The sequence below is a fragment of the Populus alba genome, chromosome 17 (assembly GCF_005239225.2).
Source record: "Populus alba chromosome 17, ASM523922v2, whole genome shotgun sequence".
In the NCBI taxonomy this organism is placed as follows: domain Eukaryota; kingdom Viridiplantae; phylum Streptophyta; class Magnoliopsida; order Malpighiales; family Salicaceae; genus Populus; species Populus alba.
Genome location: NC_133300.1, coordinates 5480736 through 5504730, shown reverse-complemented (window position 1 = coordinate 5504730; position 23995 = coordinate 5480736). Strand labels below are relative to the sequence as shown.

General features: G+C 35.5%; 3 protein-coding genes across 6 annotated transcripts; 1 reads left to right on the top strand and 2 right to left on the bottom strand.

Moving 5' to 3' along the window:
* Positions 1-1668: 1668 nt before the first annotated feature.
* Positions 1669-5274, bottom strand: LOC118055011 (U11/U12 small nuclear ribonucleoprotein 35 kDa protein). 3 transcript variants are annotated; one of them, XM_035066808.2, is made up of 9 exons: positions 5052-5274; positions 4877-4974; positions 4747-4798; positions 4489-4559; positions 4246-4336; positions 4077-4152; positions 2914-2992; positions 2171-2644; positions 1669-2089 (listed from the first exon to the last, which is right to left on the bottom strand). In XM_035066808.2, exons 1-8 carry the CDS (start codon positions 5188-5190, stop codon positions 2207-2209), a joined length of 1044 nt encoding a protein of 347 aa, XP_034922699.1. In that variant the 5' UTR covers positions 5191-5274; the 3' UTR covers positions 1669-2089; positions 2171-2206. The 3 variants fall into 3 exon arrangements, with proteins under 3 accessions (XP_034922699.1, XP_034922700.1, XP_034922698.1); XM_035066809.2 differs by having other exon boundaries at positions 2205-2644; XM_035066807.2 differs by having other exon boundaries at positions 2158-2644; positions 5052-5273.
* Positions 5275-5618: 344 nt separating this feature from the next.
* Positions 5619-9486, top strand: LOC118055013 (biotin synthase, mitochondrial). The gene is made up of 6 exons (XM_035066810.2): positions 5619-5981; positions 6066-6245; positions 6973-7079; positions 7392-7597; positions 8039-8178; positions 8914-9486. The coding sequence occupies exons 1-6, from the start codon at positions 5784-5786 to the stop codon at positions 9220-9222; spliced, it is 1140 nt and encodes a 379-aa protein (XP_034922701.1). The 5' UTR covers positions 5619-5783; the 3' UTR covers positions 9223-9486.
* Positions 9487-9859: 373 nt separating this feature from the next.
* Positions 9860-23911, bottom strand: LOC118055014 (isoleucine--tRNA ligase, cytoplasmic). 2 transcript variants are annotated; one of them, XM_073406036.1, is made up of 27 exons: positions 23242-23911; positions 22684-22749; positions 22455-22598; positions 21711-21919; positions 21359-21524; positions 21094-21204; positions 20691-20788; positions 19987-20065; positions 18122-18280; positions 17644-17733; positions 16828-16961; positions 16225-16384; positions 15941-16024; positions 15591-15803; positions 15218-15343; positions 14251-14388; positions 13740-13843; positions 13551-13614; positions 13262-13350; positions 13041-13182; positions 12423-12486; positions 12274-12341; positions 11717-11839; positions 11220-11285; positions 10527-10638; positions 10337-10437; positions 9860-10233 (listed from the first exon to the last, which is right to left on the bottom strand). In XM_073406036.1, exons 1-27 carry the CDS (start codon positions 23773-23775, stop codon positions 10126-10128), a joined length of 3552 nt encoding a protein of 1183 aa, XP_073262137.1. In that variant the 5' UTR covers positions 23776-23911; the 3' UTR covers positions 9860-10125. The 2 variants fall into 2 exon arrangements, with proteins under 2 accessions (XP_073262137.1, XP_034922702.1); XM_035066811.2 differs by having other exon boundaries at positions 10337-10428; positions 23242-23910.
* Positions 23912-23995: the final 84 nt, after the last annotated feature.

Here is a 23995-nt window from a genome sequence, read left to right as displayed (position 1 = left end):
AGAGAGTAGCTAGATCCTCGGCATTCACTACGCTACGGGTCAAGTTAAAAAAGTTAAACGTAAAATAAATATCAATGTATTAATATCATGTTTTATAAAAGAAAAAACATGAAATCATAAACACAAATTTTGATGCATATTCAAGGAAATATTTTTTAAATATTTAAATGTTGATATATTAGATGGTATATTTTTAAAAAATATTTAGATGGCAATATAATGGATCAACCTGGGCTATTCTCGATTAACCTATAAAATTCACGATTTAGATTATGAGATCACGGTAAACCCTTAGAAAACAAATCAAACTATATTATGAAACTTAATTTTCAACCAATACAATATTTAAAAACAAAAAAGTATTTAATTCAAGAAATAAGGACAAAAAAATAATGCAAGAATGAATAAATCTACTAAACTCACAATTCATGTCATGAGAATAAGATTAAAAAAAAAAAAAAAAAAAAAAAAAAAAAAACACCACACGCCACCTAAAAAAGGCACAATTCTAATGGTACCAATGAATGTCACCTTCGAAGCACGAACAAAGCTATATATGCTGCCACATCACGATGACATCTCTCACATGTTGTTACATGTATTATATGTGATAGCCACTTTTTTCTTTTCTTTTTACTTTAATCCTTGGTTTGAATTAAAAAATAGGGGTATGAAGTTTGTGACTTCTTCAAATCTGGCCTCTAATTCTCCAATTGTTTTAAATCAACAAAACTAAAATTTATTTTGCTAAATTGAGCATCGATTGCGTGCAAAAAAAATCTTTGATAATATGAGAAACATGTAGAAAATAAAATAAAACAAATTATAAAGTTCAAATCTTAAAAAAAAAAAAAAAAAAAAAAAAAAAAAAAAAAAACCTTCAAAGGGTGAACTTAAAAAAGGAAAGAAAAGAAAGAGGGTCACTGTTGAAATCCACAACCACTATTCCCTTTTCTTTTACTTTATTCCTTGGTTTGATCAAAAAAGTGCCCGAATGTTTGTGACTTCTTTAAACCCAATTTTTAAATCTTCAAAAACTAAAATCTATTTTACTAAATTGATTATCAACCGCACGCAAAAAAATTCTCAATACCACAATAAATTTATAAAAAATAACTCATAACAAATCATAACATTTAATTTTAAAAAAACACAACTTCAAACAATAATTTAAAAAAATTGATTAAGAAAAGTCAAAAGAAAAATTGAGTATGTTTGTGTTGTTGCAGTTTCTTTTTAAAATATTTTTAATTTGAAAATGTTTTAAAATAATGTTTTTTTAAAAAAATTTAAAATTATTTTTGATTAAATACTAGAAAATATTAATTTAAAGTAAAGAAAAAAAAATTAAATTTTTTTAAAAGTATTTTTAAAACATGCCGAAATCAATAATGCATGTACTCGCAATGAAAATTAGTCTCAACAGTGAAAACTTATTCTCTTTTAATGTTTTGTTAATATATTATGGATTGGAGAGAACTCAGGCACGTGTTTGGATGAGGAAAAATAGCACAGCAGGGCCCATGGCTGTGTTTGGATGACAGGAAATTAATTTCATTTAATCTTTAAGTATTTCTTATATGTGTAGATTCTGATCATTATGTAAACATTTCGATAGTAGTTATTTATGATTTTTTTTGTTAATTGATTTATATTTATTGATAATAATGAATTAAATGATAAAACCTTTATTATCAAAAGTCAAATTGTAACAATTAAGGATGAAAAAAAGAAAACCTCTGTTATGGTATTAAATTACATGAAAGAAGTGATTGGAAAATTGTCGCCATTTACTATTAATGAACAACCCACTCTTGCACATGCTCCTACGTGAGCACGTGTGCTTCTACGAGTCCTGAAAGTTTCGATCCTGAGAGTTGCAGTTACAATCGCCATCTGGGAGTTTCTTGGAAGGCAAAGGACTCCCATTATTTAGCAACAGACACCATTTTATTCCCAGGAAGGAGGATGGGAGGCTTCGCCAAAAAGTTGCAGAAGAAGATCGCCGAGTGCGGTGTCAAAATTTGATCTGATGTATGATATTGCCATGCCGACATGACGATTGATGACAGATGTTGTAGAAACTAACCTGGACATAAAAATTTCTTAACATTCAGAAGCGTGTCTTCAAATATATATATATATATATAAATTTACATAAGCGGCCAGCCTGCAAATAATCAGAGTAAGGGAGCAATCCTGACTACTAGGCATCTTCCTTGCGTCGTTTATCAGAAGAACTCCCATGTTTATGGCGCTTGCGAGAGCCTTCTTCCCTGTCCCTGGAGGTCCTTTTGTGAGAGCGCTCCTCCCTGTCTCTCAGCTTTTTGTGGGAGGGTTCTTCCATATCCACAGGGCTCCTTTTCTCATAGTGCTCTTCCCTGTCTAAAGAGCTCCTTTTGTGATGGTAACTACCCCTCTCTGGTGAGATTCTTCTGTGAGAGCGCTCTGATCTATCCATGGAGCTGCCTTTGTGGCGGTGTTCTTCTTTTTCAACAGAGTGCCTTTCACCATGGTGCTCTTCCTTGTCCCTATAGCTCCTTGTGTTAGAGGATTCCTCAGCCTCCTTATCTATGGAGCTCCTCCTGTGAGAACTTTCTTCCTTATCTCTGGAGCTCCGTTTTCTTCTAGGGGGTGATGGGACCTAAGACAACAGAATGAGGAACGAAAAGAAAATTATCCCATTTCTGTATTTAAGTTTTCTGATGGGAATCTAATTATTCTTGCATAGAAGATTCAAAGTGCCTTTTCAGTTGACTATTGATAACATAGATAATCCATACAATAAATCAAATACAAGAAAACTGTAAAAATCAGCAGCTCCAATAACATTGACCTAGAAAGAAAGCAAAAGGTATATGCTTAATCATGCATATCAACAAGACTCATACAACATGTCACAAGGAACAATACCTCATAGTGAGACATATATCTTCCCTCTGGTGGAGGAGGAATGCCAAGCCTCTTCAAATCATCATAAGGAATTGTTTGACTGCATGGTGGAAGAGTGTAAACCATTAACATCACGAGCATAGTACAGTTTTCATCATATAAGCATGAAATTCAGCTTTCCCAACCACATGGAACCATCTCAATATTTCACCAAATTAATCCTTTTTTCCTCACATCCAGCTTGATGCACGATGCCCATCAATACAAAGGAGCAATTAATAATGGATTTGCAACTAGTAGTTAATGTCTAGATCCAGTTGTGAAACCAGAAAGCAGAAGAGCCCAAATGCAATTCAGCGTGCATGTTAAAGTCATGTTGAATCCACCCTCATTGAATCCAACATCAGGGCACGTTGGTTTCTAACAACAAGCAGACCTTGTTTCCAAGAGACTGTGGTCAAGTTAAAGCACAGCTAAATCTTGAATTGGGCATGACCTATATAGATTGCAGTCCCAGCCTGGTGGCTGGAAGGACTGGCTCAAGGTTTCCAACTTTGAAAGCAGTCTGACGACTGAAAATCTGCTAGTATTAACTTCTATCATGATGCATGAATTACTAAAATCTACAAGAACAGCAATATGCATGTTTTTGCAAACATATCGATGGTGAGATTCTGCTGACAATACATTGATCAATACATTGTTCCATGTATGTTGAAATTATTCAAAATCCCAGGAATTACTAGAATCCATTTGTTTTACAGGAATATGAATGGCATTCCTTCATATAGAAATCCTCAAAAAGGATTATGAAGGAGAGTTCAAAACAAATGAAAAATAAAACCATGTGTTGATTTTAAATCTATATGAAGTTAGGAACTAAAGTACCAATGCAACTTTGAGTTCCCAAGAAAAATTTAACGTTCATTGTTCATCTTCCCGTATTAAAAAACCACAAACTGGTGCTTTCCATGCTCTCCCATTCCATGCCATAACCCTCAATGCAGTTACACAATATGTGGAAACATTATATGACCAAACTTGGTGAATAGCTAAATCCGAGTTACCAACCAAAGATGATAGATGAAAACAATTCGAACAGTGCATAATTATTCATAGGATCACAAAACAATAAGCTTATCTAATAATTCAATGCAGAAAATAAAACATTGAACAGCACATACAGAGGAGCTCGAAATGGCCTTTCCCGGCCCCCAAACCGAAGCTGTCCAGACTCCTTTCTACCACCAAGGCCACCTCCTATCACAAATGAAGAGAAAAATAATATAGAATCCTTTATATGTTTGATCTTATGCAACAAAACTCTGCAAGTAAAGTAAATATCCAACTAACCTAACCTTCTCGGTATCCACCCAGGCATCAATTGTTGCCTATTATAGTCAACTATGATTTCAGAGTCATCAATATAAGAATGCTGCGCATCCTACATAGCATAAACAACAAAACAAACATCACACATTACATCAACTTCTTTCAATACAAACCCACTTTAACAACCTAATGTACTATTGCAAGATAATGTCAAGCAAAACAGAACAAAACATCACAGATCTAGCTCAAGACTAAATATAAAACCTTGTATGCACGGCGCATCTCCCTTTCAGTTTCAAATTCAACAAAAGCATAACCTCTTGATGCACCAGTCACTGCAAAATGAAACCAAAAACATTAAACGAAAACCCCATCAAAACAAAAGGAACCCAAAATCAATTATCAATTAAAACATCAAGACCAAGCAAATATCACAAACAAAACAAGAAAGAAAGAAAACCCCATAGCAGCAAAAGAAACCCAATATGAAAAAACAGTCAAAGAAACAGTTTTCAACATTACCAATGTGTCTAACCAATCTCAAGTTCTTCACTTTACCATACTTGCTCATTGCCTGAGAATGAAAACACTATTAGTAACTAAAAAAATCAAATAATTATTTAAATTCTATGAAAAACATACAATATTCCACCTTTCTAAGCGTATCTTCTGTGGTGAGATGTGAGAGACGCCCAACAAAGATAGTGCAGTAAGGGTCACCAATGGCCTTCGGATCTCCAAATGGGTCATCTGCAAAAGATGGAATTGCTTATGGAAAGAAAAAAGAGAAATTGTGTGGACGAAAGTGAAATTTAGTGTTTACTTACAGAGACCGGCGGAGGAACAGAGAAGCGCACGGTAAACAGCGTTATCGTGAGGAGCAGTGTCGGTGCCATCAATACTACCAGCTTGAATTGGGTGGTATGCCTCTGCGTAGAACACTGAGTTTATGCTGCGTCCACTCATCTGCTATTGCCACTCTCTCTTTCCCTCTCTTTTTTTTTCCCCTTCACCTATGTCCAGTTTGTGAGTTTCGTTTCCGGGCTTGGGGACCTGGTTGGGTGTTTTCATGGTTTGGAAAACATCATATTAGTCCCTCAACTATATAAACCATTTTATTTTGAGTCTTTCAACTACTGATGTTTTCAATTGGATCCTCCATCTCTTTTATTGTCTCAATTGTATCCTTCAGTTAAAATATTTAATATTATAACTAGTTTTTTAAAATATTTTTAATTTTTTATCTTTTAAAATTTGTTTTTTATATTTGTATATTAAAATAATTTAAAAAATAAATACCAAAAACAAAAACAATTTCGAAAGTTTTTTTTTTTTTTTTGAAGCGCGTCCTAAACACACCCTTCAGCCGTTGAGGGTTTGGTGCTCTTTTTAATTTAATTTTCTAGTTGCAACTCTCCATCTAACCCTTCTTGTCTTGCCGACTGCTGCCTGTTGCTTGCTGACATCTATAAGGTTAAAGCCCCTTCTGCTTACTTCAGTTTCTGCTCCTAGTTTTTAACGAAAAAAAAATACAAGAACCAAACACAAAACAAGCAAGAATGTTGTCAATTAGATCAATCTTTAGACCACATATAAGACTAAATTCTATCACTCTCTCCTCATTAAGTTATTCATCCTCTTCAGCTGCAGCAATTCAAGCTGAAAAAACTATCAAAGGTGGTCCAAGAAATGATTGGACACGTGGAGAAATCAAGGATGTTTATGACTCTCCTCTTCTTGATCTCCTCTTTCATGGGGTTAGATCTTTTTACTCAGTAATGTAGAAAAACAGGGTGTTTGTTATTTTAGTTAATTGTTGTTGTTTCGTTTTGTTTTGTCAGGCTCAAGTCCATAGATATGCTCATAATTTTAGAGAGGTTCAGCAATGTACTTTGCTTTCCATAAAGACTGGTGGGTGCAGTGAGGATTGTTCTTATTGTCCTCAATCTTCAAGGTATGATACTGGAGTCAAGGCTCAGAGGCTCATGACTAAAGAAACTGTTATGGAGGCTGCTAAAAGGGTGTGTTTCTTTTCTTTTCTTTTCTTTTCTTTTCTTTTCTTATTTAATCCCCTTTTTATTTTTATTTTTATTTTTCTTATTTATGGTATTTAGGTTCACAAGAATCTTGAGGCAATTAGACACTTTCTGTAGCTGATGGCATTTGTCCTAAAACAATTTATGCTTTATCTCTTATTTTGGCTATTATGTGATTCAATTATCTTGCAAATTTTGAAAACCTGCCCACGTTTAGATGGCTTCCTTAACACAGCTTCTTAATTGGTTGATTTGACTTGCATACCTCCTGGTTGACATTATTCTTAGATCCTTTCTGTGTTTTCCCTTTGTTAATTTGGGTACTAGAATTGAACAATTCTCGTCATCAGAAATGCACTAGAAGGCAAGTTGTTTGCTTATATGATTAGCTTTGGTGTTCAGTGAAAGTTTCATGATTATGCCAGAACTTCACTTATCAAAGTAGCTGCATAATGAAGGTTACACCTCAAGAAATGAACTCTCATTGTTCTTCATGCAATTTTGTTGTTTGGCAAATTGATTGAATGTTTCTATTGGATAATCACCTGCTGATTAGTTGAATTTCTTTCCTCCCTTCGAGCTGATAGCCCCTATACTGATCACTGATGTTTTATCTGATCAAGTTCATGTTTAGTGTAGCAGGATGCCATTTTCTTTTCTTTTGCTTGTTTGTTTGTTTGTATGATTTAGAACCTTCTGTATACTTTTTCAGGCAAAAGAGGCTGGTAGCACTCGTTTTTGCATGGGTGCTGCTTGGAGAGACACAATTGGAAGGAAGACGAACTTTAACCAGATCTTAGATTATGTGAAAGACATCAGGTAATGAATGCATCATTTATGGAAGAAATATATAAAGCAAGGCATTTTGCTTAAGTTAGACAACAGGTTTTCAAACTGCACACAATATTACAGTGCAAAGGTTATTCCTAACCATGTTCCTACTGAAGTGGGGTACCAAGAGAGGGAATTTGGAGAAAATTCTACACCTTGAGCTTTTTTAAATGAGGTAGCCACATATGGCCAAGCTCATGCATTTACTGTCTTTAGAGTAGCCACTTCATGCAAAATGCTATAATAGCTCCTTTTCTCTCTAATGCTTAGTCTGTGCTTGAAATGTCTGGTGCATATCAGGGATTTGGGCATGGAGGTTTGCTGCACCTTGGGCATGCTAGAGAAGCAGCAGGCCACAGAACTGAAGAAGGCGGGTCTTACAGCTTATAATCATAATCTTGATACCTCAAGAGAATATTACCCGAATATCATCACCACAAGATCTTATGATGAACGCTTGGAGACCCTTCAACATGTCCGTGAAGCAGGAATTAATGTCTGCTCAGGTGATTGAATCAGCTTTTCCTGATATCTCCTTTCTTCCTAATAGATTTTTGAAGAACAAAATCCAGTGCATTGTAAAAGAAGAGGAAATATTTAAATTGATTGATTTCTGTGGAGTTCATAGTGAAGATAGAGAAGAATTGCAATTTGAATATAAAGAACACAGTTTAGTTGGTATCTTCTGTTTTTCATGTTTTCCATCTTAAGTCTTTCATTTGTATCATAATATAAGTTTAACTTGATATATGTATAGAGGAAATTTGGAAATTTGATCCATATTAAGATGCCTTTGATGGAAGTTTAACGCTTGTTTTGATTTCAAAGTGAATCCTTACCTTAAGGTTATGCAATAGCATATTCTTCTTAAATGTCAGACAAGAATTCCTTTCACGATGGCAAAGGCAAATGCTTACCATGGAATCTGTCTGTTTTTCTTTTAATAGGAGGCATAATAGGGCTTGGAGAAGCAGAGGAAGACCGAGTTGGTTTATTGCACACGTTGGCAACCCTCCCCACTCACCCAGAGAGTGTTCCAATCAATGCATTAGTTTCAGTGAAAGGCACACCTTTACAGGAACAAAAGGTACTTCTTATTCCTGTTTCTTACAAGTTCAGTATGGTGGTCGTTATAATAATCATTATGATTGGGCCTAATCATTTTCTGCAGATTTTCAATTTATCTTTGTTCTTCAAATTTGGTTCCCTGATAACTAATGATAGATGGAAACTGGAAACCATTATTTTATATGAAGTAAACTATTAAAACCGTAGGCAACTGCCCAAAACTACTACATCTTCGTGAAGTTATGAACTGATTGCTGCTTCAGTTGCAAAATGAGAAGCCAGTAACATTGACTTACTCAAAATCTCTATTCAAAAGGTACTATAATGACAGAATAACAGCTTTCCTAACCATGCTATTGCATTCATTGAGTCTCAATTAATTAGCTGTAGCTGCATTACTTGTCAAAACCCATGTTGGTATTTTTTATCAATCCCCTTTTGACGCTGGCCTTGTTTTAGTTCTAGATCTCACAATATTCTTCGTATTCTTCAACCTCTTTTTATTTACATAAGAATTATTGGTTAAAATATAATCACTGGTTCGGATCATGTTTATTCAATTAGCTTATTATATGGCCTGGAGTATCTAGGTGATGTCACTAGAAAATGATTGTTGGCCCACCGAGCTTCAACTTTCAAGTGAAGGTTCATATTTCTGATAACAGATAAAGATGGTGTTTAAAGGGGCTTTCTGAACTTCGCATCAATTTCTCTGAAGCTTAATAGATTTCATGTTTTCTGCCTTCTTGTTCAGCCAGTTGAAATATGGGAGATGATTCGAATGATTGGCACTGCACGTATAGTTATGCCAAAAGCAATGGTCAGATTATCAGCTGGGAGAGTTCGTTTCTCAATGTCGGAGCAGGCTCTTTGCTTTCTTGCCGGTGCCAATTCTATCTTCACTGGCGAGAAGCTCCTGACAACACCTAACAACGATTATGATGCTGATCAACTTATGTTCAAGGTTCTCGGTTTGATTCCAAAAGCTCCCAGTTTCTCTGGAGAGGAAGAGAAGGCTTGCGAAGCAGAACAATGTCAGGAAGCAGTTTCTAGTTCAGGTTGAGATTACTAGTTAGAAGGGCGTCTGTATCCAAATTACTAGTTCAGGGTCATTGCTTTAATAGATTCCTTTTTTCCTTAGATAAAATTCTCTCGCCTATGGCACGTAACAGATTTGGATTAGTATTGTATTGTACTCCGTTCTGGTAACATCCAAAAGTGGTACCAAGTTCTGCAATTTTTTACTTTGTTGCAGTAGTATTGTCATCCCATGTTTATACCTTCAGAATAATAATTGTAACCTATTATGCATATCCAATTTTTCCTATGTTTTTTTCCCTCCAACTTGAAGGGGTCGTATCTTTCAATAAAGTGAAAATATGCAATATCTATGGAATATTACATAGAAACATAAGAAATTCTTCCCTTTTTTAAGAAATCATAAAAGATCTTAAAATTGTATCCTACGTATGTGTTTGTTCTACTAGTTTTTGTGTCTAGCCATGATTAATGATTCCGGTCCATTGAATGCAATTATTCTCTTTTAAATTCAAAAATAAAGTGTAAGAACTAGGTATGCGAAAAGAATTATCATCATACTGACATAGAAACCAAACTGAACTTATGAAATTAAATTTGATGACAAGTCCAGAACTTGAATTATTTGATGTTCATGCTATTGAACAATATTGCATGTGAACTGGAGAGAAAGGAGCGTTTGCTTAAAAATACTGTCATCAAAGCAGCACAAATTCAATGCCAACTAATGTTGGTTTTCATCCTACATTGACAAAATTGTTTTCAAACGTAGACATAGCTATACAACAAAAAAGAGTAACACTTCTAAGTTTAAGAACCCAGAACTACCATTTGGCTGGACAGAGATGTCAAATTTTTTCATGGGGCTGGAATTTCTGTTACCAATAAAAAAAATCGTATATCCCACATGACCCTATCAGAAAGAATCTTATCGCCCACCTTTTGTGCTTAAAACGGAGTCACCAACAGTCAAAAACACATGTTCTCCCAATACCACATTTACAGCAGGGAGGCCTTCAATGGCGTCAACAGTTATCTGCAAAGAAGGATGTACAAGTTCATTAAACAAGAGCCAACTAAAATCTAAGTGTTTGTTTTCAATGATTCCTAGAAATAGAATATACACGGGTTAAAGATACCTTTCCATCTCCAAGTTGAAATTCAGATTTCAAATTAGAATGATCCCTTGATAGCAAGTAAGTTTCTAGACCATGGACAGATTTTGTATTTCCTGAAACCACTGATTAATAGTAAGAGAGGGAATGGATGGGAGAGAAATGCCTAGAAGCGGGGGAGGGGGGAGGGGGAGAGAGAGAGAGAGAGACGGACCTCCATACAACGAAAGAATGGCATCAGATTTGAAAACTAGTGCCGGCCTTGCCAAATATATGGTGAAGGACAGCTTGGAAATGTCATGGAAACTCTCCTCACCAAGTATAACCTGCAATTTAATTCATAAAAACATGCCAGAGAGAAATTACTGGAAACAACACCAACAGGCTCTTCAAAATCCTGATAAAAAAACCTTCATTCTGAAAATACAGCAATCAATACTGCACAAAGCATATTTCAGGACTTGAAGTAGTCCTGCATTGCCCTACAAAATAGTTCCTAGTCTGGTAAGACATGGGTTTTGGATTGTTCGATCAATGCAGCAGGGCTGACTGCCCGCCATAAGTAAATTCCAGGACTAACAAGAAGCCAGAACAAATCAAACAAGGGTAACAACCTCAGCAAGCCTTGGAAGCAGTAGGTCCATGCAATGGCAGTTAAAATCTAAGTTAATTTTAAGTTGGACTTATATATCGATGAAAGCACTTCAAGCCCTAGGCCAATGAATTATGTTATGCGAGCTCGCTTGCTCCAACACGTGAATGGGATTTCAAAGTGGAGCAATGTGCATTCAAAAGTAATGATGTTTCCAAACTGAACATGAACTTAACTTAGAAGTACAAAAGAAACAAAAAATCCTCAAACTAAAACATGAAAAAGAGAAGTAGTTTTTTTTCCATTGCAACTTACTGCATGTGGTGGCATAAATGTAGAAGAAAGCAATGGGGAACCAATTGCATCCCTAATATAGAGTTCCTGCGAATAAAAAATGCAACTTCAGTTATGAAGCACTTGAATTGAAAACACTTAAATATCACACTGATGCAACAGAGTGCTTGGTTTATATATATTACTACTCGGAGGATATAGTTTTTCAGCTTTCAAATACTTAAGACCACTAGGATGATATAGTTTTTCATATGCTGGATAAAAAATAAACTCTTTACACAATGCACACTCAAAAGATCATAGAGATTAAAATTTAATGTGATTAACAATCCTATCAACAATCTATTATTTAGCCATTTGAGTGTGGAAGCGGAGATGGAAAAAAATTATAAAGCTTAAAAATTGAGCCCAAGACAAATTAGATTTCAAAACACAACGATAACTACTTAGCAATATTCATGGAACTAATATGTAAAAAATTGAACACACGAGGAAGAAGGATTATATTTAAGCATTACCTGTGAATTCAAGACCTGCTGGGAGATTGATTTATCTTCATCCAGAGATTCAAAGTAAACCTCAACCGCATCTGTAGGTTCAAGTCCAGTTTTTTTCCTCAATTTCTGAATTCTATTCACAACCTGCAATTGACAGACAATCCAGTCATCAAGCATCACACATCCTTTAACCAATGTCAGTCCACAAAGCAACTTCCTTTAATCAATGAACTAAAGAAAAGGTAAGGAGGTTTCCATTTAAAAATCAGAATACGATGAATAGGACATGGTAAGCAAAGAATTTCAGAGAGAGCAACTTCCTTTAATCAATGAATTAAAGAAAAGGTAAGAGAGTTTCCATTTAAAAATCAGAATATGATGAAAAGGTCATGGTGAGCAAAGAATTTCTTAGACACAAAATGGTACACGTGATGTAATAAATTTGACAAACAATTTCATATCCTTTTCAAATAAAATAAATTTCTAGTAATGCAAGATACATGAAACTTCTATAATTCTGTTCCTGAAAATGATTGAAATGAGTAATCACATATACTGACTGCCTATTTGAGAGATACCTCACGAGCAACACCAGCCTCTAATAATGACTCATCCAGACGCAAATCTAATATTACCAAAACATCACCTGAAACATTGGACACCAAAACCTTGAGTCATGCAACTATAACATATAATATCAAAAAAGAATTGCATTTCTAGTTCCTACCATCTCCAGCAGCATCAACCTCCCTATCTGTCAAACCATCAGGGCATTTGAATTCCCGAACAACCTGAGAAATCATAATAATGTGTAAATCACTAAAATGGCACAACAATGATGGAAATAAATCAACAAAACCAAACTAGAATCTAAGAACTCCATCCAGCTGGGGACTCAAGCTTAGTTAGTTGAATTTCAAGACCAAGCTGAGAGATTTTAACAACAATCAACTTGAAGTAGCTAACATCCTGCATAGGGATAACCAAAACATGGGCACCGCCATTACTAGTTTATATAGTCCACTGTCCACCAATAATTTCAAAAGTTCATTCTTCCAAACAAGACAGATTATGGAGTTTCAAGAGAGTAAAATGGGGGAAGCAAATGGAAAATTTTCCTCTGCAACTAACTCTAGCAGCAAAACCATTCCATCTCATAAAGATTGTTGTAATACATAAAATGACAAACTGTTCAACATCCCATGATCTTTCCAAGAAACACGCCTAGGTTATTTTCATCAGCGAATCACATTGCACAAAAGTAACTACCATTTCATCAGCAGGGCAATAACTGGATGCGTGATAACATAGAAATATAAATTAACACAACAAGAAAAAGAAGCACCTTAATATCAGACAGTTTCAGACAATGTGAAGCAATGGTAACTTCCCCAGCTTTCTCAAATTCCAAAATATCTATCTGAGACATTGCTTTAACTTCTTTGGCAACAGCCCCCATAGATTTTCCAAGTCGCTTACCTAACACGCTGAAAGAGAATAACCAAAAATCAATTACAAAAGCACAGGAAAGTACAAAAAACTTCGTAAGGATATAACAAGGCATACCTAAACTCAGGCTCCGCACGCAAAGAAGCATATTTCAGAGTATCGTTACATGGAATAAGAGATCTCACATTGAGTTCCTCGAGCACATACTACCATGCAAACAGAATACACAACTCATAAAACATTGGAATACAAATGACAACAGACATCAAATAACCAAGAGAATGAACTTAAGCAAGAAAAAAATAGGAATTTTGGTAGAATACGAGCTTAAATAAAAACATGTATTTGATTGGCTAAATCATATAATGACGCAGTGATATGGATAGTTTAGGAATGGAGCACAAACCTCCTTCAATTTTCCAGCTATGTCATCAAGAAAGTCCACATCAGGATGAACTACAATCATCTCCCTGCAGTTTGTAAAGAGGAATGTAATGAAAACAATGAGGTAAGGAATGAACAAGAGGCAGTTGAAAGTAAAAGCGGAAGTATATAACTAAAAGGACAGATGAGTGAGATGAGCTTAAAGGAGTACCTTAATGGCGATTTAAGAGGCTTGTTGTGCCGTTCACGGATATTGCGTGCAAGATCAATAATGGTCATCATTCTTGCAACACTCTGTTCAATCCGTTCATTCCTCTACAGTGGCAATAAATATAATATAATTGTTTCAAAAGATGATCATTTTAAATAGAGGGAAAAAGACTGTAAAATTGTCTAAATGTTAATATAAATCAAACAGAGCTTAGACCCTTAAATTGAAGAGGGACCGAACTTTATGCTTACAAGCTTGCCAAAATTAGTTGGAAAGTTTACAAAAAAAATGGTCCAAAAATAAATATAAGTTAGAAAATATGGGGCATAGTTTTTCTTAGAAAAAATCATGAATCTTGGATTCTCCAAATTCATAATAAATTCCACAATTTGAGTAGATGATGCCTGGATGTTCAGCATGACCAAAGATTGGCAGCCTAGAAAGCATAAAGAAGTTCAAAAAGTTATTCTACTAAACAAAATGAGCTTGCTGCAACAGAGATTATAAATACCTCCCCCTCTACTTGAGGAAAGCTGCAATAGTGAATACTTTCCTCTGATCCAGTACAAACTCTCCGCATATTTTGATACAGACCTTCTGAAAAGAAAGGTGTGAATGGTGCCATCACCTTACATGATATTAAAAGAACCTGAAAACCAATAACATTTAATGCAAATCAAACTGTCAATGAGGGCATCTTATCAACAATCAGGCAACCTAATAAACAGTGAATAACAATAATTGGTAAAAGATTAGCCAAAGAATGCCTTTGAAGCAGCACCACGCATTGGTGTTCAAATGTGAAAAGTAGGCAAGGGTTTCATATTTTTTTGAGGACTAGTGCGGGGACAAAAAAAGTTAGTGCAAGAAATAAACCAGAATGAGGGAGTTATTATTTGTTATTTTAGAACCTGCATTGGATATGACTCAGCATCAACAAAAACAACTGCTAACATTTTAAAGCAGAGATAATAACACTTGATTGGATTTTATTCATGGTATGATTGGTGACAAAGCATCTTGAATAATTGTAAGCTATCCCAGGGTTCACCATGAAGCATTGACAATGTTTCCAAGATGGAAGAAGAGTTAATGAATCAAGCACTCAATTACAAGCTTGTGAACTTTGAAAAGAAACGCATGTAACCTTTAAGGATATAACTAGAAAAGGAAACTGCAATGTTGAGAAGAGAACTGAGAAGGTGTGAAACGAACTCAAGAAGAGAACCTACTTCAAATCAGATGATTGCAAACCTTCTATACAAGATGCATATCCACATCCAAAGAATTCCAACAAACAATTAGGTTTAATGAAAAACTGTTCTGCACATTTAGAGTATCAATCATAAAGCAGGCACTACCTTGGTATGAAACAACTAAAAAGAGAAACTCTGCTACCTATGCTAAACAAGATGAAAATGTGAGCAATTTTGGCTGTCATAACACAAAATAGAAATTAGCATCAATTAAAATCATACATTGTATAAAGTTGATAAAGCTGTCCGGCAGTCTTCTTCCCCAGTACGACCTTTTAATCTTTTGCGGTTGAATCGCACATAAATATTTGTAAGGTTGTCCAGAAACTTCAAGAGATAAGGTACCACCTGCAAAAGATGTATTTGGAAAGATATGTATAAATGCTATAAGACATTAATTAATTCTTTTATCTCCATGTGCCATATGAGGTTGTTCAAGTTTTAAACCATATTCCATACATGTTCAAATTAAGATATGAGTTTTAAAGCATATTTTATAAGATAAGTTAATTCTTCATATTCAAGTTCCAGTTCTATAAACACTCAAAGAAAACCCAAATACTAACAGCAAAGTAATGGTTTAAAAACAGCTAACCGTGTAAAGGCGGTATGCATTCATTTCTTGGTGAACAAAATGAACAAGACTCTGGGTAGCTGAGTTTATCCACTGATCAAGCACATTGGATGACTTTTGAAGAGTTGCAGCATCAATAGGAGTAAATGGTGCAAGCCCTTCAACCTCTAGCCTCTTTGCATTCTGTACAAGGAACCGGTAAGCATTGTACCACGGGAGGAACACGTCCTTGACCTGGATGGAAATAAAATGATTGATTATGCTAAGAGCCAAGACAACATAAAAGCAAAACATAAAATAAGATATTTGATATAAGAGAAGATGAGAGAGTAAGGAAATTCCCTAAATCCAAAAAAGTTTGAGATACTCACAACACTAAAAACACCTTCCTTTTTGAAACGCAAGGTCTCTGCACGCACAACTGGAGAGTTTATCAGGTATAATCGTAATGCATCCTGTACAGCAGCCATCCATAAAGCTTGGTAAGGAAGACACGAAGTTATAAAAAAAACCACAGAAAACAGGGACAAGCAAATTGCTGATCAAAAAGAAAACACCTTTTATTTTAAAAGATGGATAATTAACACTTTATAGAAAGAACCTGTGCAATTTTATTTTAAAAGAAACTAATTAACATTTTATAAAAAGAACTTACAGCTCCATAATCATCAATAACTTCCATAGGTGATGGATAATTTTTCAAACTTTTACTCATCTTCTTTCCATCCTCAGCCAGGACAAGTCCATTGCAAATGAGATTCCTAAATGCAGGCTTCCCAAATAATGCAGTAGACAATACCATGAGAGTATAGAACCTGCAATACAGAATAAATATCCATGATCCGACTTGCTCAATCTTCTGAATAACTGTTGTTGCCCAAGTGACTGGCATGGAAACATGAACCTCGCTCCCCATGCATATTGAAATTCCCAAGCAATCAAGAAAATGTTGTGCCAGAAAATATGATATATGGAAGGAAAATAAACATACAAGTGAAACCTTCAAGAAAAATATTGCACCAGAAAGATTTGGAGTACTTTTTTCTTCTTTGGTGGACAAAGAACCCCGAGGACATCATATTAAATTGTTAATTTAGACATAAATGAAATATCTCCACGAATTAGAAGAGACTGTATCTCCTTGTGTACTTCAATTTTACTGTGCTTGGTACAGACTCAATGTAATTTGCTGGAAGAAATTGCTATTAAAACTCAAATATGTAAGTGATTATGAAGTATCTAAAATTAAGGAACCAACCATCCACGAGTTTGATCTAGCCCTTCAGCCACAAAATGCCCAGGAAAATTTTTCTCAAAAAGTTCAACATTCTCAAATGGGTAATGGATATAAGCATAAGGCATCGACCCACTCTCAAACCAACAATCAAATACCTGCAGAAATTAAAACATTGAATCAAAAGATAAGCTGACTACGTATAAAATATATTCAATAATGCATATAAAATAATATCCAAAATGTGGTCGTTTAGTCAAATGAAAAACTCTGCAGTAATACAGCAGAGGGCATAACAATGAAGATTCAGGTTCAAATCCAGCCCAGCTACATTAAGAACCAAAAGGTGTGGGAAGCATGCATTCATGGACTAATTTCTAGGCAAGACAAGTGAACAAACAGACTAAAATTCTCAGGGCAATGGTAGAAGTTAAAAGCAAGTCAAGTACAGTATTTTCAAAACCAATTCAGAATTAACCCAAGTCCTCCCCTTGCTTCATTGAGAACAAAAAATATGTAAAGCATGCAAGCCACTCCTATTTAGTCAAGACAAATGAAAAGAGTGAAATTATTGCGCCAGAATTGAAGTTAAAATGAAGACAGGTACAACGCTTTTAAACTGATTCAGAGTTGGAGGCAAAGCAATCTAATTGCTTCCCAGATTTTACAAATCCTATTCAAATATACTGCATAATCAATGGGTAGAAACTAGAAAAGGATATACTTTCATTAAAAATGAAATGTTGTCAAGAGGCTCCACTTTTGGAATAACAGCTACAATCATCCAGGAAAAAAAAACAGGAGGGGATTCTATTAAAAAGCCCAGATCCAGTAGCTTACATCCTCAACACGTCGAAGTACACCAAATTCAGGACCTCGACTGGATGGGATTGTGATGTGATCAATATTATGACGATGGAGATCAAACACCTGCAAGATGAAAAAAATGCAGTAAGACATGTATCTTTATAGCTAACACTATTCACATGGATATGCACAACCACAAGCTGGATAGGCATTATGCACAACCACGAGCTCGACAAACATAAAAGGATGCGTGGACATATAGATAACAGCTGAAAGAAATGCAGCCCGTGTGATCACTAGGTGATAGATAGCTGTTAATAAGGTCATAGAATCATACTAACTGCATGATCAAAATATAGCCATAAGATGGCACCAAAAAGAATGTGTCTCAGTATAGCCATAAGTCACTAACACAAACAATCCATGGAGGATAGTAAAACTCAAGTAAAGGAAGGAAAAGAATTGACCTGCATCAACCAAGAGAAGAGAGAGAGAGAGAGAGAGATCATACCTTAACACCAGAAAGCTTCTCAAGTTTAGCAATAGAATCCATGACTATTACTTCTTCACCATCATCACTCATCCATACAGGTAGAGGAGTGCCCCAAAATCGACTTCTACTAACTGCCCAGTCTCTAGCATTTTCAAGCCAGTTGTGAAACCGTTTCTCCTGTTATATTTGTCCAAGAAAAGAAAAGAAATGAGACCAAAACTTCAACATTGCATGAAAACACAGTTTATCATTTCTGATTGAGCACAATATCATAAAGACAGCCACTTTCAATACTTGTCAAGATCCGAATCTTCAAAGTAAGTTGAGGTTACAGCCATTAATATTGGAAGTCAAAACACTTGTGGTCAACCAATTAGTGAAGATCACATAGAAAAACATGATTACCAGAGAAATGCAATTTTTTTAATCTGTACACCATAGTTTAAGTCAGAGTCCATGAAAAAAAAAAATGCACAACACACCACCAAATTGTTATATTCATCTGATCCATATCTAATGTTTGGATGATCTGGCAGATCTATAAACTGGCAAGCAGTAACTACAGAAAAAAGCATTCAACTCCTGCACTCAATTCCAATCAAACATAGCAGCATGCAGAAATTGACCACATAAGAAAAATTTATACAAGTTAACTTATCCTCATTTGAGCAGGCTTCCACTTTCTCACTAAACTTAAGCCACCATGATCCTCAGCAGGGCTGAACTTCAGATGGTTCTCTCTTAACCATCAAGCACTGCTATCTACAATGGAATACCAACTACACTTCCAAAGACCAAATATATAATTTTCATCTACCTAATACCAGATCTAGATCATGGTAAAGGTGCAACAAAGAGTATGCCTCTGTACTTAATATGTGGCAAATGGGTATAGGCTTAGTCTGTCTGCATTAGATAAAAAGTAACCTTCACAGCATCACAGGGCTCGCCTATACAAAGCATTTGTGGTACAGATGCTGGGACATCACTAATAAGCTTCAAAACTTACACCTTTGTCGCTTCTTCATATATTAGATATTAATTTCATTTCATTGAAGCAAATTAGAATTAATAATGATTTTTAGCTTTTCCTTCCCTTTGTTTCTTCATCTCAAGCCTTTTTTGATCATGTACAGCAACAAGCTTCACATTGAATCATCATATATAAGGATTCAAAAGTTGCACTATCACAAGTTGGGAGAGAGCAAAAACACCACTAATTGTTATGCAACACCTCAGATCACAATTACAAACAAAATATCTCACCTATTATAAGGCTTAAGTACAAAGAATCTTATCACTTGCTCAAGTTCACTACTTAGCGTGTAAAACTAAGAGTTTGGGTTGAGGACTCTGCCATAGTCTTTGCAATAGTACAGCACATCATAAGCTCTCGTTTTTAACGTGCATGTGGCCCATATTACAAAATTAGATCTGTTACCCCGCTTGCATGTCCCTCTAACTACACAGGCTTTCACTTCTGGAGGGATCGCATTCCTCTCACCAGATTGAGGACAAGCATCAATTGCTTAATTTGTTATGTAAGTCAACCTTGACACCGACCAACCTTGTCAAAGCTCAACATATGCATATTCATGATTGATGAGCAGCTACATAGTATATCATCTCTTTTTTTCCTTTGTTTCGCAACTTTAAGCCCATTAATCTCATTCTTTTGAAACTTTACTTGTAAAAAATGTTTATATAAAAAAATATTGCATCACTCAGAATTTAAATTCTAAAGAGAGAAAAACCAGAATAAGAACCGGTAGAATGCAACATTTCACACCAAATATAAATCTTCTGATCAGACAAACCATCATCTCATAATGGAAGACAAGCACAACCAACAAGAGGAAGAGGTGCAAGAATACAGTTCTAACCTTTACATAATCAGGAACCCAGTATGTTTGTTTGTTGTTTTCCAACAGTTGCTCTTTTATTTCTTCCACTCTAATAAACCTATACAGAAATTAAATAGCACAGCACCATTAAAATAAATACAGCAAGTTGGAACGATTATAAACCACATAAAATAATACCAAAAGCAGAATGATGCCTAATCCATAACAAAAGTGATAACATAATGCAGTACAGCTCAAAGTGAAATATGGAAAAGAAGCAATAGTAAAAGGATTATAATCTGAAACAAAATATTATATATATATATATATATATATAATGTAACAAAACTGAGATTTAAAAAACTCAAAGTAACATTAAGATATAACCAGTGAACTTAGAAAGAAAATGCTACCAAATATTGTACAATGAGGACAAATACATTAAGGGAGAAAAAGATGCAGACAATGTGCAACTCAACATGTAATGGACAAACAAAATTCAGCTAGCTACAGTTTCTTTTTTCCTATTTTGATGGAAAATATTCTGATGGCAGGCACAAGCGTTCATAAAATTCCTTGGGGTACTAATGACAAATGTACATCAACACAGATTAGAATTTCCAAAGAAAAAGAAGAAATACATATTAAACACACTTCAAAATGAATCAAGAAGTCTTGGCTTCAGAAAAATAGCAGTATAAGTAGATGGCAGTGCACTGTGGGATGAAATAAAATAAGCTTACCAGCTTGGAACAGCTCTATAAATGAGAGGTGTATCAGATCTCCAACAGAAGGGATAGGAATGCATAAAGCTCCCAGACTTAACAAGCCTGCCTTTTGCCTGATCAAACCAATAATTTTGGTAAAGAAAAACACTTAGACCAGAAGCACAAAAAATGAAAGGAATGCGACAGCAACAGCCACCAAAACCACAGGCTCTTGACATTAGACTTGGTATCAGCAAACAAAACTTGTTTAACAAAATGTTCCATATTTCTAATAATATCAAACAAGCTATTGAAAGCGGCTGCAAAGAAGCTCTACAAATAATCTCATTCCGAGGTATGGCGTGTTCCTCTACATCATGAAATCGCTCTCTAAATAAATGAGTAGCCATATTTTCATCCATGCACATGAACGCCTCACCTTCACTGCTTCAATGATATCCTTGTCTGCATCCTTGACATAGCGCCCACTGAAATCAGTAATTTTTTCAATGAAGCAGCCATCATCATCAACAGATACAATCAAATTCTCCTGCAAAACAGGAAACAATACGATACTATGAGACAGCAGGAAAGATACATAGAATTGCAAAAGATAGCCTAACATAGAACAACTAAGCAAACTGATATTAAGGGATGTTCACAGCTACATAATTGAAACCACAGGTTTGGCATATGACAACAACCTTCGTGAGTATTTGATTCCCAATGCAAACACGGTAATCCTCTTCACCAAATGCAGGAGCACAGTGAACAATGCCAGTACCACTGTCATCAGTCACATAATCATCGGCAACAACTCTAAATGCAGTGTCAGAGAACTCCATGAAGTAATTGAATAGCGGCTCATACCTGCAAAGCATAATCTCTCTCAGAAAATCAACAGTCTGATACCAAACATCCAGTAGCATGCATTGTTCACACACGCAAGATTAAAGAAAAAAATAATATGAGTATCCATCACAAAGTGACAAGGAAACTGCTAAAAGTGCATGTGAAACGGATGAAAGATCAGACAAAAAAGAAAGCATGGCTCACTTCTTATTCACCAACTCATTGCCCTTGACTTTCTCCAACAAATCATAAGAATCCATCAAGTTTTCAGCCTTCCCACTCTTAGTTTTAGAATTTGATGTCTTTGAACCACCAGCAGGTCCATTTGCAGTTGATTTTGGCTTCTCAACAGGAAGTGCTGACAGCCTACATTCAGCAACGACATAGACTTTTCCAGTGTACTTGTTACGAACCTGGATTTTGTTTCACAATGCACATCAAAAAATCAAGTACCGGCATGTTCAACAAACAAATTAAGAAAAACAGCATAAGGGATATCAGCAAAAACATGACGTCCAATGCAACACCTGAAATTCTTTTTGAGGTGTCAAAACAAAATCTAGGAATCTTTAAGGACATCTAAAAGAGAAAATTACAGCTTCCACCACTGCTTTAGAACTAATTGATAAAAATCACATTCACACACATCCCTAGAGCATGTGATGCTTGCCTTAAGCACATTTTCACAAGCTTCATGCTTGAACTTATGAACTAGCAAGGCTACACAATGGGATGTGGCTAAAATGGCTCAACAAGCTAATGAGCATTGGGAAAAGAAATGAACCGCCAAGTATAACATATCTAACCCAGGATCTTGTATTACAGAAATAGAAGGAATGAATTTGCAGCCTAAGACAATGTTCAATTGTATGATGTGCCACATATTTGAAGTGCTTATCCTCTCTCTTTTTTCTGAATAATCCACATCAAGAAGTCAAAGATAACAACCTTGATATAGTCAAAATTTCCATTAACACAAAGGGCAAGATTACTGGGAAGAGTCCATGGCGTTGTTGTCCAAGCAACGAAAGCTGCATTGTGTGGATCATCAACAATTGGAAATGTGACCATTATCTCAGGATCAGGTACGTCCTGCATCACACCAGGAGTGTCAAAAGGATAGATTACATAAGTAGGTTAATTTATAAAGCAAATCACAGAATTAGAAATCACAAACCTTATAATTCTGCTGAACTTCAAAATTTGACAGCACAGTTTTGCAACCTGTACTGTAAGGCATGACCTGTAAAGAACCAGTAAAATCATCATAACCATTACGAATATGATGAATTAAGGAAAGGAATCAAAATATTCACACCCCAATTAAGGGAAGGACTCAGCCAACATAACCAGATCAACCTTAACAAGTGAAAAAATTAAACATTTTTCTCTCCAGAACAATGAAGCACCCATTTGACAGTGATTCTATTTCAACGATTCAATTTGAAAAATATCAAAATCCGGTATACATATAGTAACGCAATGATGCTATGTAAGCAAGACTTTCTATTTCATAAATCCAAGACTCAAAAACAGAAACGATACAACATTTGCAAAAATCTCCAATACTAATATCGAAGATCAACACAATAAATCTTGTAATCAAACAAAAACCAACATTAAAACAAATCCATTTCTCTAAAAAAAAAAAAGAGCAAATCATCAAAATCACCATAACCCCACATAAAAAAAAACCATCAAATCAAAACAAAACCATAAAGCAACAAAAACCCACCTTAAAACCCTTGTAAACAAGCCCTTTCTCAAACAACTTGGAAAAAACCCACCAAACACTCTCCATAAACTTCAAATCCATGGTCTTATAATCATTCTTAAAATCAATCCATCTCCCAACTCTAACAACAACTTTCTCCCATTCCCCCACGTACCTTGTAACAATCCCTCTACACTCCTCATTGTACTTATCAATCCCCAATTTCAACACCTCATCCCTTCTCTTAATCCCTAATTTCTTATCAATCTCAGCTTCAACTGGCAATCCATGGCAATCCCATCCAAAACGACGTGTGACATGGTGCCCTGTCATCGTCTGGTATCTGGTCACAATATCTTTGATTGTACCGGCTAAAATGTGCCCATAGTGAGGTAACCCGGTGGCGAACGGTGGACCGTCGTAGAAGATGTATTCAGGGAGGTCTTTGGTGCGTTCTAATTGGGTTTCAAAGGCTTTGATTTCTGACCAGAAGGACAGGATCTTTTCTTCTTGCGTTGGAAAGGAGAATTCTTTTCCTTCACAGACTTCTTCCATGGCGGAGTTGAAGAGGAATTAGGGTTTTTTGGGGAGGTGGAAATGGTGGCGGAGAGGGTTTATGTGCTTTATGGCTTGTGAGTAACGCTGGAAGTGATGCTAAGCTACCACAAAAAAGTCAGAAATGCTGAAACAGCGAGATGGTTGCTTGAGAACCTTTTTATGCTATAAATTGGGACCCAAGGTATGCTGTAGACTACAGATTCATCCCTAAACTTTT

What these genes read in the sequence shown, in the direction of transcription:
- LOC118055011 (XM_035066808.2), bottom strand. Translation starts at nt 5,190, where the DNA reads ATGAGTGGACGCAGCATAAACTCAGTGTTCTACGCAGAGGCATACCAC. An exon ending in AGATGCGCCGTGCATACAAG is followed by an intron (nt 4,337 to 4,488) that starts GTTTTATATTTA and finishes TATGCTATGTAG; the next exon opens with GATGCGCAGCATTCTTATAT. An exon ending in GTGGATACCGAGAAGGTTAG is followed by an intron (nt 4,153 to 4,245) that starts GTTAGTTGGATA and finishes CATTTGTGATAG; the next exon opens with GAGGTGGCCTTGGTGGTAGA.
- LOC118055013 (XM_035066810.2), top strand. Translation starts at nt 5,784, where the DNA reads ATGTTGTCAATTAGATCAATCTTTAGACCACATATAAGACTAAATTCT. An exon ending in TTGATCTCCTCTTTCATGGG is followed by an intron (nt 5,982 to 6,065) that starts GTTAGATCTTTT and finishes TTGTTTTGTCAG; the next exon opens with GCTCAAGTCCATAGATATGC. An exon ending in AGGAATTAATGTCTGCTCAG is followed by an intron (nt 7,598 to 8,038) that starts GTGATTGAATCA and finishes TTCTTTTAATAG; the next exon opens with GAGGCATAATAGGGCTTGGA.
- LOC118055014 (XM_073406036.1), bottom strand. Translation starts at nt 23,775, where the DNA reads ATGGAAGAAGTCTGTGAAGGAAAAGAATTCTCCTTTCCAACGCAAGAA. An exon ending in GAAATTTTGACTATATCAAG is followed by an intron (nt 21,920 to 22,454) that starts GTTGTTATCTTT and finishes AACAAAATCCAG; the next exon opens with GTTCGTAACAAGTACACTGG. An exon ending in TTCCTCAAGTAGAGGGGGAG is followed by an intron (nt 13,844 to 14,250) that starts GTATTTATAATC and finishes TTGCCACTGTAG; the next exon opens with AGGAATGAACGGATTGAACA.